The sequence below is a fragment of the Typopeltis vanoorti genome, chromosome 3 (assembly GCF_054136105.1).
Source record: "Typopeltis vanoorti isolate ZY-2024b chromosome 3, IOZ_Tvanoo_1.0, whole genome shotgun sequence".
In the NCBI taxonomy this organism is placed as follows: Eukaryota; Metazoa; Arthropoda; class Arachnida; order Uropygi; family Thelyphonidae; genus Typopeltis; species Typopeltis vanoorti.
The window spans coordinates 174111687-174129658 of NC_143551.1; the positions used below are offsets into that span (position 1 = coordinate 174111687).

General features: G+C 34.7%; 1 protein-coding gene across 1 annotated transcript in view; it reads left to right on the top strand.

Annotated features, from left to right (window-relative positions):
• LOC150108749 (uncharacterized) overlaps positions 1 to 17055 on the top strand; it is a 111880-nt gene extending 94825 nt beyond the window's left edge. Inside the window, exons 9-12 of the mRNA XM_090416207.1 lie at positions 7606 to 7687; positions 10876 to 11026; positions 13895 to 14108; positions 16475 to 17055. Of these exons, the coding sequence (XP_090272333.1) occupies positions 7606 to 7687; positions 10876 to 11026; positions 13895 to 14108; positions 16475 to 16692 (665 nt within the window). The 3' untranslated portion in view covers positions 16693 to 17055. The remainder of the gene's footprint in view (positions 1 to 7605; positions 7688 to 10875; positions 11027 to 13894; positions 14109 to 16474) is intronic.
• Positions 17056 to 17972: the final 917 nt, after the last annotated feature.

Genomic DNA, 17972 nt, shown 5'->3' on the forward strand with positions numbered 1-17972 from the left:
CGAGGCGACTTTAAAAAAAAAGAATTCTTCTTATTCTTTTAACTAATTTTATAATTAATATCTGATATTTATTTCGAACTGTTTAATTTTTGTTACTGAACATTTTATCAAATCATTCTTATTACAATTGCTTTTACATTATTTGATACAGTTTAGTACTTTTCTTACAAGTATTGTTACAATTCATATTTACTTTTGTGTGTTGCAGTCTTTTTTCACTATTTTGCATTATTCATTTACTTTTATATTATTCGACATTTCTTATTTATATTCTTATTGTTTTTCATACTAAAGTTACCTTTACAACAAAATTCTATTTGTTTTTATTATAGCTCTGACAAATATTGGAATTTGAATATTATTGAAAAAATACCCATGGATTCTTGTTTAAAGACGGGAACTTTAACACAAGGAGGAGCAAGTACTTCTGTTGACACAGCTACTCGTATGATTGGAGAAGATATGGAATTGAAAACGGCGGTTTCTTCAAAAGCTAATATTAAAGAACAAGAGTCATCTAAGAACAGACTAAAACGGAAGTACGATGAAAGTTATTTAAATTATGGATTTACGCGTATTGGCAATACACATGCTCCTGATGTTTTATGTAAGAAAATACTAGTAAACAGTTCTTTGGCTCCAGCTAAATTTCGTAGGCACTTCGAAACGAAACACACTGATTACAAAGGAAAAGACATGCATTTTTTTAAGAGACGACGTGACTCGCTAGAAAAATCTAAACTTCAAATGGCTACAATTGCTACGACTGAAAATGCAACAGAGGCGTAGTTTCGCTTGAGTTACCGCATTGCACTTCATGGTGAAGCTCATACAATTGGTGAGACTCTCATTAAGTCTTGTGTGAAAGACATTGTATCACGCATGTTAAACGAGCAGGTTGCTAAAAAAATAGATGCAGTGCAATTATCAAATGATGCTGTTTCACGCCGCATCAAAGATCTTTCTGCTGACATAGAAATAGAGCTAATTCATCGACTTAGACTGCAGTGAATATTCATTGCAAATGGATGAATCTGCAGATGTCGCAGGACTCGCTGTATTACTAGTGTTTGTTCGTTACATATTTGATAAAAGTATTGAAGAAGATTTACTCATGTGCGAATACCTACAAGAAAAAACTACCGGAGAAGATGTATTCAACTGTATTAATAATTATATTACAAAACAGGAAATCGGTTGGGAGAAGTGTATTGATATTTGTACAGATGGTGTTCAAGCAATGGTAGGAAAGATGAAGGGAGTTGTAACACGTATCCTGCTAGTAGCTACAAGAGCCACCAAAAGTCATTGTGTTTTGCATAGGCAAGCACTAGTAACAAAAGAGAATTCGTACATATTTAAAAACTATTTTGGATGAAGCCGAAAAAATGATTAACTATGTAAAATCTCGACCACTTCAATCCAGATTATTTAAAATTTTGTGCGATGAAATGGGTAGTGCACAATAATGCACTTTTATTACATACTGAAGTGAGATGGCTATCCAGAGGAAAAGCATTATTGAGGCTTTTTGAACTTCGTAGTGAGTTAATGGTCTTCTTGATGTCACATAATTTAGGACAAAATTTTATTGAATTATTAAGATATTCTTCATGGTCTTGCGTATATGTCTTGCGATCTGGCAGATATTTTTACAAAGTGCAATGAAATTAACTTATCATTACAAGGAAAGAATATTACAATTTTTAATCCAAGAGATAAAATTGCATCTTTTGATAGGAAGTTGCAATTCTGGATTTCTACAGTTGAACAGAATAATTATGACTGTTTTCCCACTTTGCATGAATTTTTGACTGAAATAAATTCTAAATTAAATGAAGTATCTAACATAATTTTAGAACACTTGCATGACTTGCAATCAACCCTTTTGCAATATTTTCCAAAATCCAGTGAGGACAATTCCTGGGTTCTGAATCCATTTACAGTGACAGCTAAGCCAGCAGGCTTCAGCGCAAGTGACTATGAAAATCTAATTGACTTAATTAGTGACTCTGATTTAAAACAAAAATACAAGGCACTGCCAATAAATGATTTCTGGACAAGCTTATCAAAATTAGCTATTTTTGTTTTACTTCCTTTTACAACGACATATTTATGCGAGGCAGATTTTCATATTATGCTGCAGGAACAGACTCGACGCTACACCAAATATGAGAATTCAACTTTCTAATATTGTGCCTGATATCAAAAGAATTTGTAAATCAAAGACCTAAAAACATCGGAGTCATTAAGAACTTAATTTGCAATATACGTTTTACTATTTTTATGTGTTTTGTTTTTACTAATTAACATTGGACAATAAATGATTGTTTTTTCTTAACGCTTAGATTTACTCATTTATTTTATTTATATTTACCTAACCTACAAAACCAGCACACAGGAGAAAAAGTTTGCATTCACTCGTAAATACTTGTAATAATATTATAAATTTTTGGTGATCTGGGATATGTCAATGAAAATCAGCACAAATTAATTTAAGTATGGTTTAATTGATTATTAATTAATAATTAATTATCGATCGTTAATAATGATTAATCATTAATAATTATCAATTATTAATTAACGAATAAATAAGCTAAATTACTTATCAATTATTAATTAACAATAAAAGGAGCTAAATTACCAATTAATTAACAATAAAAGAAGCTAAATTACCAATTAATTATTAATTAATACATTACAAAATAACCAAGGTGTTCCGTGAACATTTTAGGATTTGTGAAGTGTTCCGTCGTAGAAAAAGTTTGAGAAACCCTGACATATTCATTGAACTGTTTTGTTTCCACTATTTTATACCCTTCGTACAGTAAACAACACAAAGGAAGAAGTTAAGAATACCATCATTAGAAATAAGGGTAAACAGAATAAATGTGCGGTTGAAAGAAACAAGGGAGAGTTAATGGCACCAGTTGACATATTATAAGAAGTCTGCTACGGTAATGGGGTCCAAATATTTACCCAAGGCAGTTATTATTTACAATAAAGAGGAGTGAAGACGTTCTGAATGCTGAAAAACAGTTCGAAAAAACCACAAAGTGTGAAGGGCAAAAGTGCATGCAAATAATCGAGCATGTTTTTCTTTGATCCTATAAAGATATCAGATAAAATGTACAGACTTGAATAGTTGGTCTGCGAAACAGGCAGAAGTTTGAGGTGATTGGACAACCGATAATTCACAATGATATACTGTAGGATGTAAATACAAGGACTGAAATGTAATCCTCGTATCTGTTTGGGATAGCACCACAACTACAAAACGATACCGATTATAAAGTAAATGGGTACTATAGGTGACTACAGGTTTGGAAGAAAGACGAAAAATATTTGCTTAATACCTTTAAGTGTAGATAACCGAAGCAGTGAATGAATGAAGGGGGTCAGTTCGACGATTTCAAAGTCGCGTGTGACAGGATTATTTTAAGTTGGTACTCGTTTGTGTTTTAATGAGCTGAGGAAAAATGGAGTTATTACAGATGAAATGGAAAATGGTTAATTACGGATGACCAAGTGTTAAGAAAACAGCAGAATAAACGGCAGTGTGTGAGTATACAGATTGAGAGAAGCTACTAAATTCATTTAATACTCAGAAAAGAGAATCAAGAACTTTTAAGTAGGATTAACTGGTTGGCCGAGTGGTCAGCGTATCCGCTCTTCAGCCAAAAGGCTGCGGGTTCAAATCCCGCCGTGGGCAGGGATGTTTGCGATTGTCTTTGAAAATACTAGCGATGTAGTTCGTTGTAGTAAGTGGATCGAGTGGTGGAGATATCTTTGTAAAGTAGACGCCCTCCCTCGATGAGTCTTTGGACTTCCCGGAGGTGTCGCATAATAATAAACACCAATCCAAAGTGTACTGTAAATCAGACATGTGCAAGGTTTCAATTAAATTAATTCAATTAAATAACTAACACATGAAAGAGAGAGATACTTGTTTCGTTTTGTTTTTTCATATTAATATGTTTAGACGCAGATTTAGAATCTTAGCATTATACCGAGAGTTATCTGGTTTTGTCGGCAGATCCTGCGGCTAACACGATTAGGCGAAGCGATTTCATTTTTAGGGGAAGGGAGAAAGAAACAATTGGTGTTTTACATGACAGTCTTACTCACGAAATGTCGCAACGGAACGTGCGCAGGGGATGGATCTCTGCTGTAGAGATTCTATTATTCGTGACACTTCCAAGGAGTCCGAAGACTCATCGCGGGAGGATACCCACTGAATAGTCCTCCGTCTCCACCACTACACAGAACATCAAGGCCATCCACCGCCCACAACCACCGCCAGTATTTTTTGTCTGTCAATTGCGTGTGTTCTGAAGGGCTGATTTGTCTGTATGCGGGATGAAAAAACCCTGCTACCCCCGTATGAGATCGGCTAACTCACCTTCGATTGAAAAAGTCCATATAAATAATAATAGAGATCCTAACATTTTTCTTACCGCTTCAATCATCCAATAAGAAAGTCAGTGTCTTGAGGTGATGTATCTGGCAAATGAAACATCTTTGCATTTCCACGGCAGGACTGAAGCCCATGGTCTATCACCCGCTACTCCGTGGAAGTTCTTTCTCTCATTGACGAATGAGACAATTTCATTTAAACAACGGATTCTGAAAGTTTTCATTAGATTGGAACTGCATGCTAGAAAATCAGTGAATGCATGTCAAAGATGCGGGAAAAAATTGCGATTTTGCGATCCTTAATTTGTAACCACTGATTCGCATGTAACAAAAGTCCGTTGGGATGTCGCCAATTAGTTGGAAATTTCTCAGGCCGAAAGTTAATAGATCAGCCATTAGAAAGCGTGTTTGGTTCATTAATGGGGTAGTGTACAACGAACCCACCACGTGCGAAACTTTACATGAATGTTACCATGAGGTCAAGGTCATAGATGATTCTCTTAGGAACAGCCTTCGTCATGGTTAATAGTTCTTTCCTACAAAACAGTTACGACAATCAATTACAACCTGCAGCAACTATTTTCGAGGATTTTTCAATCAGCGTTGAGTTAACGACGGCACTGCAGGTTTTTATGTTTGTTTTTTTTCACCTGGAGGCGAAATTACAGGTTTCCACTGCATAAAGATAAACCGATTTTAGAAATCGACTTTTTTTTTTTTTTTTGTCTTTGCTTATTCCTATGACAATATTTAACTGGTGTTTGTAATTTCTCTTCTAATGTTTTGCTGCATACAGACGACGCCTTGGATTCCATAACATACGTATGCTGTAGTCACAGATAATTTATTTATTAATAAATGATAATAAAATTATAATAAATTAATAATATTTCGTTTTACGTAAAGCATTCTCAATGTGGAGACTGAAGACAAAAATAGAAATTTGAATAAAACTGAACAGTGAAAGGAGTTCCATGTTTAGACATCCGTCATATTTTGTAACTAAGGTAAATAAGATCTCTCTCTCACTGAAAAACTTTATATTTTGGTCTACAGTATATTTAGGAGTTCTACCGTTCCCTTAGAGCTTAGAAATTCCAAAGTTATATTATCAGGCAACCTATCATTTTACTGAAATTTTAAATTGTTCATTCAAGCTCATTTTGAAAATTCAAGTGGTTTTCCAATTGAATTTTAAAAAAATACTCACTAATAACCTGTTAGGTTCTGATATCACATCTAAGTGCTTTTATGTAAATCCCATTCCCTCCCGGGATGGGATTTACATAAAAATCTATCATAGATTTAGGACCGTTTTTAGATAATCCGGGAACTGTTTTGTAGATATCAAATATGGCACTTTTTCAAGCCACTTCACGCCTCCAGTAAACAAGGCGGTAGTCTCACAGTGAGCAAAGTAAGTTGTCTATTACCTAAAAAGGCTTTTATCATATTATTCGTTATGAATACTACGAACAGTAACACTTATTTTACCTTCTCTCACTGAAAAAATTCCCGTGTTCATTCCTACTTTTACATTCTGTGATGGCTTTTACATATAACTGCCCATGTTTCCACCCTTGTTACAACTGCTACACTATCTAAATTAATGTGTTTTTAACTTATTACAAGAGTTTAGTTTCACAGTTCACAAGTTCAACTGAAGCTACATGAAATTCTGTTACATAAATTTAAAATGAAAACAGTTTATATATTTGCATGCAAAAATGATACTTAAAATATCTTAACTCAGCTATCAAAATTTATTTCATCAGGAAGCCTATCACGAGCATGTCTACCAAATATGAATTCAAAACGTTGAGATTAGAGGTGAGATGAGTCGTATTATGAAAGTTACAGAATTTATATTTCATGCAGTTTAAATTTTCTCTTATCAAACAATAAATACATCAGTATTGAAAAAAAAAAAAAAAAAAAAAAGTTTGCATCTGTCTCAAATAATCCCTGCACCCTATTCAAGGAAAATAAATCCTAGATCTGTTGATTTATAAGTACTCCATCTTTTTTTTTTCTCAAGTTTGATCTAAACTATATATTACTCTATCTTAACAAGAACAATTTACTCGCTATTAGCAAACAGGTCTACAGTGCAGTTTTTTTAATATATATATATATATTTATTATTTCTTTAATCTCCATTATTTTACTTTATTTTGATTTTATTCTTAAATCAAATTTATTCTAGCTGCCAATATAATACTCGGAATTTGTACTTTTTTCCAGGAAGTTGTTTTAGAAAAACTAAACAATGTCATAAGTACATTTTAAAAGATATTTCTCTAAAAAGAATATTTATTTTATTGCTCGTTGTCAATACTTTATTGACAACGAGCAACAAAGTATTGCTCGTTGTATATATAGTATAAAAGGATCACAAATTTCCTTGCGAATTCACTGAAACAAAAAAATATGATCCTTTTAAACGAATCATGTTTTTCTTCCGTGTTTGTGTTCTGCATTCTTCGGAATTAAAATCAATGTGGAGGGGAGGAATATCAGTTTCTTCCATTAACATACCAAGTAGTCATCAATTGCAGACTATAGTGAAAGTGTTGTATAAATAGAATAAATGTTTCATTTTGCTAAAACAAGCGCTATTTAATAAGATTTATTTACGTAATTGTAATAAACTAATAAATTATATTCGCTGTTATAATGATATATAATAATCCAATAACTTTAAATCGCATTCACTTCTGCAGCCTGAACACTACCAATTTCCTTCTTCTAGAATAAAATCCATTTCAAAACAAGACATCTTTTCTGTTCTGTTGTTCTACAAACCATATTCAAGCATCTACTTTACAGTATACTCCTCATTAGGTAACATACGTTCACTTAAATTAAGGGGTTGAGTAAGAGGTAAATGAAAACCGCAGTTTTGCTTTATGGGGAAACCTAGAAATTTTAAGTTATTTCAATCATCAGAAAAATTAGAAAGACACGCTCTCTCTAGTAAAAATTGTACTGGCAATGCTATCCAAACCGTTTTTAATACTGCGATCGATTTTATATTTTTAGTTTAGCTACATTAATGAGTTGTGCAACTAGGGGTAAATGAGGTGCGTTTTTAACCGTGTGTGTGTGTGTGTGTGTGTGTGTGTGTGTGTGTGTGTGTGTGTCGCTTTACTGCTACTGTGCTTAGATGTTTTTTGTTTCTATTTTAAGGTGTGTTTGGCATATTCGGCAGTGATCTAGTCGCACATAGTGGTCATGGATCAGAATCTGTAGTTCTAATTGACGATCGAGGGTAAGTATAAGTCTTTCCAACGAAAGATTTATTTATTAATCGCTTGAAAAGCCCATTTAATGTTTAAATGATTTGAAGCATTCAAAATCATGTTATCTGAATCATTAAATTAATGCAAATAAAGGTAATTAAAATTGCTTAAAATCGTGAACATCACTGTAGATTTGGGTTAAAACTACAAAAGAAAAGCAAGTTTTCATACAGTTTAGTTTTACAAAGAGTTCGTGAGTGCTGAATTACTAAAACTCAAATTAGCAGGGGGGGGGTGTATGTTTCGTAATTTTTCGTTGTAAATGGAGGAAAGTATTTTAAAGTGGGTTTGTTTTTAGAGAGAACAACCAAATTACTCAAAGGCCCTGGTAGACATGGAATTTACACACACAAAAGATATTAATGGCAGTAGATGACGCTGTGTGTCGTCGATAGATTGTGGCGTTGCGTGCAGATAGGATTTTAAGTAGTGTAGACAGCAGGTTGTGTAGAGTCGACTGCCCTTCCCCGAGAGTCCTTGGAGGTAATAAGAAAGCGAAAAATATATAAGCGGGGATTAAAACATCACCTCTATATTATTACCTTGGGATTTGTTGAAAGGATTCTTGAGTAATGAACAAAATGCAATTCGGTGATGTTCAGTCGCTTTACTCCAATATTTTATTTCATTTACAAATCAAATTTATTCTTATTACGCACATAACCCCCGGAATTTGTAATTTTTTTTTTCAGGAATCTGTTTTCAAAAAGTAAAAGAATGTCAATGAGCACAAGTTAAAAATAAATCTTTTTTTTTTTTTTCTTAAACATTTACGGATCGCATTACCGACACAAATTTCCTTGCGAATGCATCGAAACATGACTCTTTTAATTGAATTATCTTATTTTTAATTTCGTTTAGTATTTTGCATTTTGTTGGAATTAAAATAACAACGGAGGAGCGAAACATCAGATATTCGAACTCACGTAGTAATAACAAACAAGGTTAGAAGGTATTTTTTCTTCTTATATCCGTGTTTTTATTATTATTTTTCTTGCATCAAAAAGTTTAATGTAAAAGAAACCACCCAGAAATGTATATCCATCGTAAGCTTGTATTAACGTTTTTCTCTATCTATCGTTCTGTGTATGTGCGCGCGCATCGTTCTCTAAGGAGGTCGAAAGCGAAAGTATGAAAAAAACATTCTCTCCGACTGCTCTCGCATGCTCATCATAATTCCAGTGCAGTCCGATTCTGTTTACAATTGTTCATAATTTGCGAAACTGGAAAATCAGGATGACGTTTAACGATTTTAAGTTGCAGAAAAATAGTTTCCCCCCTTCATTGCTCGTAGGAATCGGAGGTGTCTGGCTCATTGTATAAGCAGGTGCGCATCCATATATCTCCAAAATGGATTGGCTTTCCAGGAACATCAGAATGTGGCGATGAATTTAGTTACGTTGGTACTAAAAAAAAACTAGAGGTTGGGCCATCTTCCTTTTAACTCAACATTCCATCAGCAGGCATCTCGGAACAAATTGAAACAGGTTTAAATTCCTTTCACGTTAAAAAGAGAAAAAAAACTTAGTTCATAGAATGAGAATGATGAAATATCTTGAAAACAATCGAAAAAAATATTAAACTGCATAATATTTATAAAGGTAATTGTAGCCAGTGGCGCATCCAGAGGGGGGCCAAGGGCCCCTGGCACCCCAAAGAAAGAGGAAAAAGCACTAGAAAATTTCCAAAAAATCTTTTCCTAATTAAAATTCGTTTTTTTTTTTTTATTTATGTTGTGTCGTGTCTTCTATTTTTATACTACTTATGAATCACCGGTCATATAAGGCGGGAATACCCTGTAGCTCTCCGGAATCACGGCCGCTGTGAATGCAAGGCAAAGAAAGTAGAATTCGGGCAGACCAAGCGCTATTTCGTTTGCCCGAGCCGGGCCAGAGGAGATCACGGGCATCATGTATTAGCGATCATTGCAGATGCTCAGTCATAGGTCGTATGCGATGCGTAGTTTGTATTCTCAACTCCCCCCCCCCTCCACAAAAAAAAAAGAATAAATTCTGAGTGCGCCACTGACTGTGACAAATATTCCCACCTAAGAGAAGCTCCTGAACTGCAAAGCTAATAATGTAAGCAGTTTAATGGTATTAAAAAAAAAAAAAAGCTTAAAAACCTAAATACAAACGATTACTTTTGGTAAAGTAGTAAAGAGTGCCTTATTCCATGGTGTCAAATACGGCTCACTGGATTACGTTTCTTTCTTAACAGTTGTCGAAAAATTGTAGTACGATCTTTAGTATAAATTTTGACTAAAAACATCATCGCTTCTTCTTCCTAGTGTTAAACGTCCCACTTGGTGCAGAGTCCGCTGTTTTATTACTTCTGATGGGCCTGCTTCTTCCATGGTGACCCACTCCATCTTGGGGGGGGGGGGGTACATATTGTCTGGATGAATGTATGACTGAGAAAGACAAGGCAGAATTTGAACCGGCAGCCTCTTGGCTGGAGAGCGGATACGCTCACCACTCGGCCGGCTAAAACATCATACCTATTCTAGCAAATCAATCTTACCAAATGTCATGACAGGCTAAGGATAAAAAAAAAAAAAAAACTTCACGGATGAACGAATAGCTGAACTGTATGCACATACATAACTAATTTATCAAAAATTAATACTGATAAACAAAAGTTTGAATTATCCCTTGGCTTAAGTGCTCCATAAGCTGGAATTTGATCTGTGGATCATAAGGTCCATTTTAAGCGGGCATTATTATTCAAATTTCATTCGTTTATTTAAATCAGCAAATAAAATATCATTTATTGATTTAAGTGAACTATTAAATATCATGTACTGTTTTCATCCTTTATTCATGTATGTACAATAATAAAAAAAATAAAACAAGTTATTTATTTACAAAAACACGTTTTAAATTATTCAATCCAACTAACAATTGACCATTCGACACCAAACTTTTCTGAAAAACAGAAGGTATTATAGGCTGACCAACCAACCTCTCATGCATGGGCCCAATAAAAAAAGGAAAGAAAATTCAAGTTTGCCGCCACTAATGCAAACTTTGGCAATCATGCATTAATTATGATATCTTAATATCTTTTTGGCCTTAATTACCGGAAATTCCTTATAGTTTCATATTCCAGTAGAAAATTAAATAATAATAATCTTACTTATATTCTTTTAAAACAGATGTCCAGTGGAGCCAAGTGTATTTCCTCCTCTTGAACAGATGTCAGGCTCGAAGTCTTTGATCGCACCATTTCAAGCTTTCAAGTTTGCATCGGACAGCACAGTGAAGTTCCGCTTGACTGTCTCATTCTGCTTGGACCAATGCACTCCGGTAGGTCCATTGATTACTTTCAAGAATTTGTACACTTGAAGTGGGGGGGGGGGGAATTGGCGAAAACATAACGACTTGCAGAGCCATCCCTGAACATAACACACAAATCGCAGGGCTACAAGAAAAATTCGGACCACGAATCAAAGCCATTCCTGTTTGACCTTGTAATGGCTGAAATCGTTGCACAAATTGCGTTTCTTTCCTTCAATATACAAGCAGATGCTATTGTAAACGGATTTATCATTCATCTAGATTTTGAATCAACTTCGTCATTACGAAACATGCATCAATTTAACAGTTTACTTTATCCGCCGTAGAGACCAATATGGCACAGGAGTAAAACGGCGTAACTAAAGCATTAAATACATCAAAAATTCCGAACTATGAACAAGCTCTCATTGAAAATCAATTCACTAAACTTCATGAAGCCATTATCGATTTTGTTTAGGGTTTTATACCCAGCGGGTCTTAACAACTGAATAAATTCCTTCTCCCATAAATGTTAGAAGCCTCTCAAGGGACTTATTGCGTTGTCATTTCTTTGGTTTTCTAGGAATACTTCAAATGACGAAACTATCCCTCTTTAAAATCCTATTCTGTAAAAATCTTTGCTATTTCATGACATCTGGAGTTACGAAAAGGTTACTGCCCCTGCCCAAGAAGTATACACTTCCGTCATCGCCCCCCTTTTCTCCTAATTTATATCTCGACTATTTTTGGTTTGTCGTGTCACAGTCATCTTCCATCTAGGAAAAATCTCTTGGATGGAAAATGACTGTGAAACAACAGATTTTTCCTTACAGCACTAAGCTTCCAGTTTTTTTTTTTTTTTAATTTTATTTCTAGTTCTTCACTCTATTTATTTTATCATTGTTTTCAAACATGATCTCTAAGTATTTCTTGATTAATTGATTTTTTTTTTATAATTTACCTTGTTATGTTGTTTTAGATCATCTACAAAACACGTCTTTGGGGCAATATTAATTACAGACCTTCCTTTTGTTGTATTCACGGACGTTCTCCGAGCGCATGTCTCCTTGGGCGAACTTCGTAATAGCTTTTTTAAAAAAATTATACACTTTAATTTCCTTCCATCAGCTTATACTCTACTATGATCAGTTGGGAGCAGAGGGGATGAAGCAAATTCATCATTGTAATAAGGGGCCTTTGCCATAATAGGTAGTTATGAATGCATTGCAATCTGGGGAAAATCCCCCGAATTCTGCTTATCATTCGAGAAATCATTATGAAAAAAAAAAAAAATCCAAGGTTTCCAGCAAAACAAAAGCAGGAAGAACGAAATCAAAATGAGATATGCGTGCATTGAAAGAATAAACTCTGAAATGTCGCATGACAGCGAACACCAAGACAGCCATTCGCCGACAGCGATTCGTGAATCCCAGGGTAGGCTCTGCCCTACATATACCCGGATGCCAGATAGTAGCAGGTGCCAGGTAACCTAGTGTCTGACCTCTCCCAAAATTCTCCTCCTTATCTCATTAATGCGCATAAAAAAAAAAAAAAAACTGAGCGGAAACCTTTGCGGTAATGCACAAGAGAAATTATCCCGAAGCCATACTTGCTGATGGGGATTCTTCTAATAAAGATGTCAAGAACATCGCAACAGGAATTTGAATGAATGAATGGAACAAACAGCAGACTTGCTGTTTGCGTCGAATACTCATGGACCCCAGAGTTGGCAGGAATCGAGAATAAATAATTAACAGTGCCTCGTGACGAAAGTTTAGAAAGCACATTAAGTGCGACATCACTTGGAGAACGAGCTGTGAATTTTCAATCTATCTACACTCGTGTGAAATTGGCTGAAAATGTATACGGTCAATAAGGAATTTTTAAACGTTAAACTTCATTTCCAAAATATTGAGTTAATAAACATTTAATACAAGTGAACACCAACAACAAGTCCGTTCAAAAACAGATTAGCTTCGGTAAAATGAAACGTTTTGCAGGAATGACGAGAACTTCCGGTAAAGGCAATGCGTGTTATGCGTAGTGCTGCTATAATAGTCGAAAATCTCGGGCTTCGCAAGCGTTTCCTTTGCTTAGCTGCAAAGTATTCAACCGAACTAAATAGTTACATTTATCAAACCTGAGCCTTTTCAGAATCTCTTTCCAAAAAAAAAAAAAAAAAAAAAAAAAAAAAAAAAAAACCTCTTTCCACACCCTGCTACGGAAAAGTTCTACATTTTGTTTCTAGAGCAGAATTTCCAGATTAGTTATTTCTGGAACCTATCTATGGCGGTTAGTGCGCTGTGGATAAGAAGCCTTTTAGGAGAGAAATGGATATATAAAAAAAGTAAACTAACCTTCGATTCAAATTGGGCTAGGCTATCAATAACGTGACAAAAGATATATTATATATAATACAAACAAACAAATAATATATAATACAAACAAAGGGGGACAAGAGTAGCTCTTTTGATTATTATTAGGTATAAATTTTATGGAAGATTTAACACAAATGAAATATGTCAAACTCTCATGTTAGATGCGGTTACTTTATGAATTTGCCTCAAAAAAAAAAAAAGATTCTTAGGCAGTTTCAATAATTTGTGACAGCGAAGTACATTTATCGCTGTATAGTTTCATATAATTTTTCGGAGAAATTATTCAACTAATAATACATAAAAGTATTCATGAATTAAATCCAGTCGAGTTCGTGGAGACATTCTGATGGAATTATCATCCAACCTTTTTATGTTTGTGATGTAGCGTTCTTTTTTTCTTGGCAGAAATCAAAATTGATTTAAAATTTGATGATTCAAATTTAAAGAATTTGAATTCATTACATTCAAAGTAAAAGTAAAATTATTTCTGAATAATTCAAAACCAGTCATTTTTCGGTAGGTTGACTGCGACGTCGGCACAGCAGAAAGTGATAATTCGAAATCTTACGGGCGCAAAAGACGTTCATCTGGAAATCCCGACAGGAGTTCGTTGGAATTGAGAACTGGTGATGTGGTTAGTGACGTCACGATGGAGAGTACGCTGTTTGTGGTGAACAGCTTGTCCTCTGCGAAAGCAATCGAAGAGAAGCCCTTAAAATTTGTAGACGAATCAGGTAAGTTTTTTTTTTTATTTTTATCATAAAGACGTATTTCTCAAAATTCTTATCCATTTCTTGAAAAACATTCCTTCTTCCAAAAAAATTCCTTTTAATAATGTTTTGAGCAAGAATACTCTGATTTAGTTCAGCAGATGAACGAGCCGTTCCCTCAGGACAGGGATGTCCAAAACACAGCCCGCGGTGAGATTTTGGCGAAAAATAAAATAACAATTTGAACCGAATGCGTATTAGATATTTAAATTCTATCACTAATCGATAATCTCGGTGTTGGTAATTTTATTTGGTGCGTTTACATCACGATATACCCACGTGTTTTCAAATATTACAGGTGTCTACACTGTTTTGTTCTAACGCGCACGCTCCGCAGGTTAGGTGAGCACTCGATTAGTGCGCAATTATTGTTCGTTTGTTCAGCTATCGAGGTTGTGTCGCTGCTTCTCACTAAATCACTAGATACGCATTGTGATGCGGCCCTCGGATAAATCTTTTTTTCTTAATGCGGCCCTCGGATTATCTAAGGTTGGACGGCCCTGCTTCAGGACATAAACAATTATTTTTCAAATTCAGAATTTACATTTTGAACTTTTTTTTTTTCTCCTTCAGACAAGATTAATATCATCAATATTTTCCTATTGTCCATACAAGCACATATTCTGGCTGTTGATACGAGCAAAATCGAATAACATTTGGTAAAATTTAAAAATGTGATTGATCATTGACAAAGCATATTTAACAGTTCGACTTATGATTCTGATGAAGTGATATTACTAAAGAATTGAAAGCATTCTAAACACCAAATATTCAGACACATTTTTCCTTCGCCCCCCTTCCACTGTAACATGACCTTTATTTCAAGATGTGAGGAGAGTTGGGATATGCGCAATTAAGTACTAATTACAGCATTTCATCATCTACCGCGCCTGCGCACCACACTTCTGTTCAAAAACACGCTGAGACAAGCACCTTGTGAAACGAAAACCGCAGCAAGCATCAAACAGCAAGTTAGAGTGAAATTTCACATATCTGAGAAGAACAGCAACAGTCAGATTAGTCAACTCTTGGATCAGAGGCTCAAAAGTTACCATTCCCCACTCCCAATTCTTTAACATTATTTCCTAAAAAACCCCACAAAGCTTGTCACTTGGGATGCTGTGATGATGAACAAGTATGAGGTGGTGATGTCAAATATCTGAATCATGTAACGAGATCTTTGCCTTCAAACAGCTGGGTGTACCGTTTCAAAGTAGTAGATAAAAGTGTATTTTAAAAATTAATTTTGGGCTAAATACATTCAAGAAAATAATTGAAAAAAAATTAAAACCTTTCTCTTTTGGCTTCATGATTAAATAAATATCTACACCTAGGGAAATGAGTTAAAAGGAGAATGGAACCAAGCGAGTAAGATAAAAGGAAAAAAGTTATTCGGTCAGCATTTAAATCCAGCATATCACGATTAGGTACATGAACTTATTTGTATTTCTGGTATCTTTATTGTAACGGAAATTTGAATTTTTTTCTTGCTACAATAGAGTATTTTTATAACGAAACAACACCTACAATTATGATAGATCAATACTGACGAAAATTAACTTTTATCATATAAATAGTCTATAACATTGAAAATAGTTACCCTATTACACAAATGCCCAATCGGTATTACAGATTCATTTCGTACTTAATACAGAGTGAAAGGCTGACCAGGCGATGACTTAGAATCGTAGTCTCACGTATTATTCTTTAGTGCGTCCAGATTTAATCCATGTTAGAATTTTAACGACCAGGTCTGTATTCGAAATGTGAAGAGTTTAAATGTGATGCACTGAGATTTGCAGTTAATGGAAAACAAAACAACAAAAAAAAAACAGTTGCTTTTCCTTCGCTAATAGTTTGCTATTTTTAGCATGAAGTTCAATACAAATTAGATGGCTTACAATCCCATCGCTGCATCTTTCCTAAGTACATCTGTTATTTAAGAATAACAAACTATAGCAACGGAAAAGGAAAGATTATTTGTAGGCTTATCTGCAGTATGCTTCCAGTGGAGTCTTTTAGAGAACTGACGCCAATGAATGACACTTCCCTTGAAGGCGAGGTCATTCATTAAAGCAATTTCCAATAAGAAAATCTTCTTTACTTCTTTTCCTATTTTGGATTAAAACAATAACAAAAACTTTTGTATATATAATGGAATTCACACGTGGTAAAATTCTTATGTGGTTAATACTTATTTTATGAAATAAACACTTTGATTTCCTGCGCGTTTAAAATGTGTGTGCGCAAACGAATTCTTTGCTATGAAATATGACTCACGATAGAAAAATGTTTTACTGTGTTTATTTATTTTGTCTCCATTGTAACAGATGCTCCCGTGAAGATATCTGCCAGAGGTTTCTGCCTTACTCTCCCGTCCTTATACACGGCAGCAGCAATCGCCGCCATACTCCAACTGGCTATTTTGACAACTTGTGGCTTTCTCATCATCATCAGCCGAAGATCAAAAGGATGTCCCCCTATACCCGGACAAAGCAGTAGTAGGGCGTCAATTTCCAGCAAATCTGAACTTTGTGGTCATTCCTAGCCGCTTATTTATTGTGAACTTCGTCACCTTCATCTCTTTCTTTGTCGCGACCACCTTCTGATTTCGTGTTTATTAATATGAATTTAATATTTGCCTGTTTTTTTTTCAGATTGATTTTTGTTTTTTTCAGAATGAGACAAAAAAACTGATTTTCTTTTTAAAAAAATCTGTGATAATAACGTTCGCTGTGATTTTCAAGGAAACAATGTCACTTCATTAACAGTAATCAGTCTTTCATGATATATTTGCAACTAGAAGAAAATTGTCTTTACAGGCATGTCATATAGCTTTATACAAGTTTCGCGAAATTCTTTTCAATTGTGCACTTTTTTTTCATTATTATAAAATGTCTTCGCCCTGTTATGGAGTTCCTTTTTTAGCAAACACGCAGACATTTGAAAATACAAGTTATATGAAAGGAATTTACTACATCCATGTTACGGTGGGATTTGAACCCACAAACAAAGAGGGCGATTACCAACTTACCTGTAATTCATTGTTTCAAGCATTGAAACGATGTAAAAATTATGATATCGCACCTCAATTGACTATCATCATTTGGTTCTCAACTATATTTGAAGATGTCAAAACTTAGAGCTTAAAATTCTCACAAATGGTCATTATGTCATTACGGTGGGATTTGAACCCACAAACAAAGAGGGCGATTACCAACTTACCTGTAATTCATTGTTTCAAGCATTGAAACGATGTAAAAATTATGATATCGCACCTCAATTGACTATCATCATTTGGTTCTCAACTATATTTGAAGATGTCAAAACTTAGAGCTTAAAATTCTCACAAATGGTCATTATGTCAATAAAACAAATTAAATCCTTAAAATTGCCATTTAAAGGATTCACCTCACTGAGTGTATTTTCAAAGAGGGAACTTACTGCTCGTGGCAAACAGATACAATTACATACCGATAACTGTTTCAAAAATAAAGTAACAGCACCACGTGGAAACGCATCGCATGTGGGAATGAGGATAAAAGGGGAAGAAGAATTATGAACGAAGCAACTAAAGCCATGAGGCCAATGCGTCATGTCTGTTTGCTACGTGTGTTATTCTGTCCGGTTTGTAGACTTTGATGGATGAACTAGTTTCCGAAAGGAAAACCTTCCATCTTCGTATGACACCGGCTAATTCGCCTTCAACTAAAAGAATGGACAAAGCGAGTCTTTATAGCTTCTTATTTCCACATGCGACCACCAGATGACACCACACTGGATTTCGTATGGAAGCATCTCAGTTTAACTGAGAACATGGCAGAACAC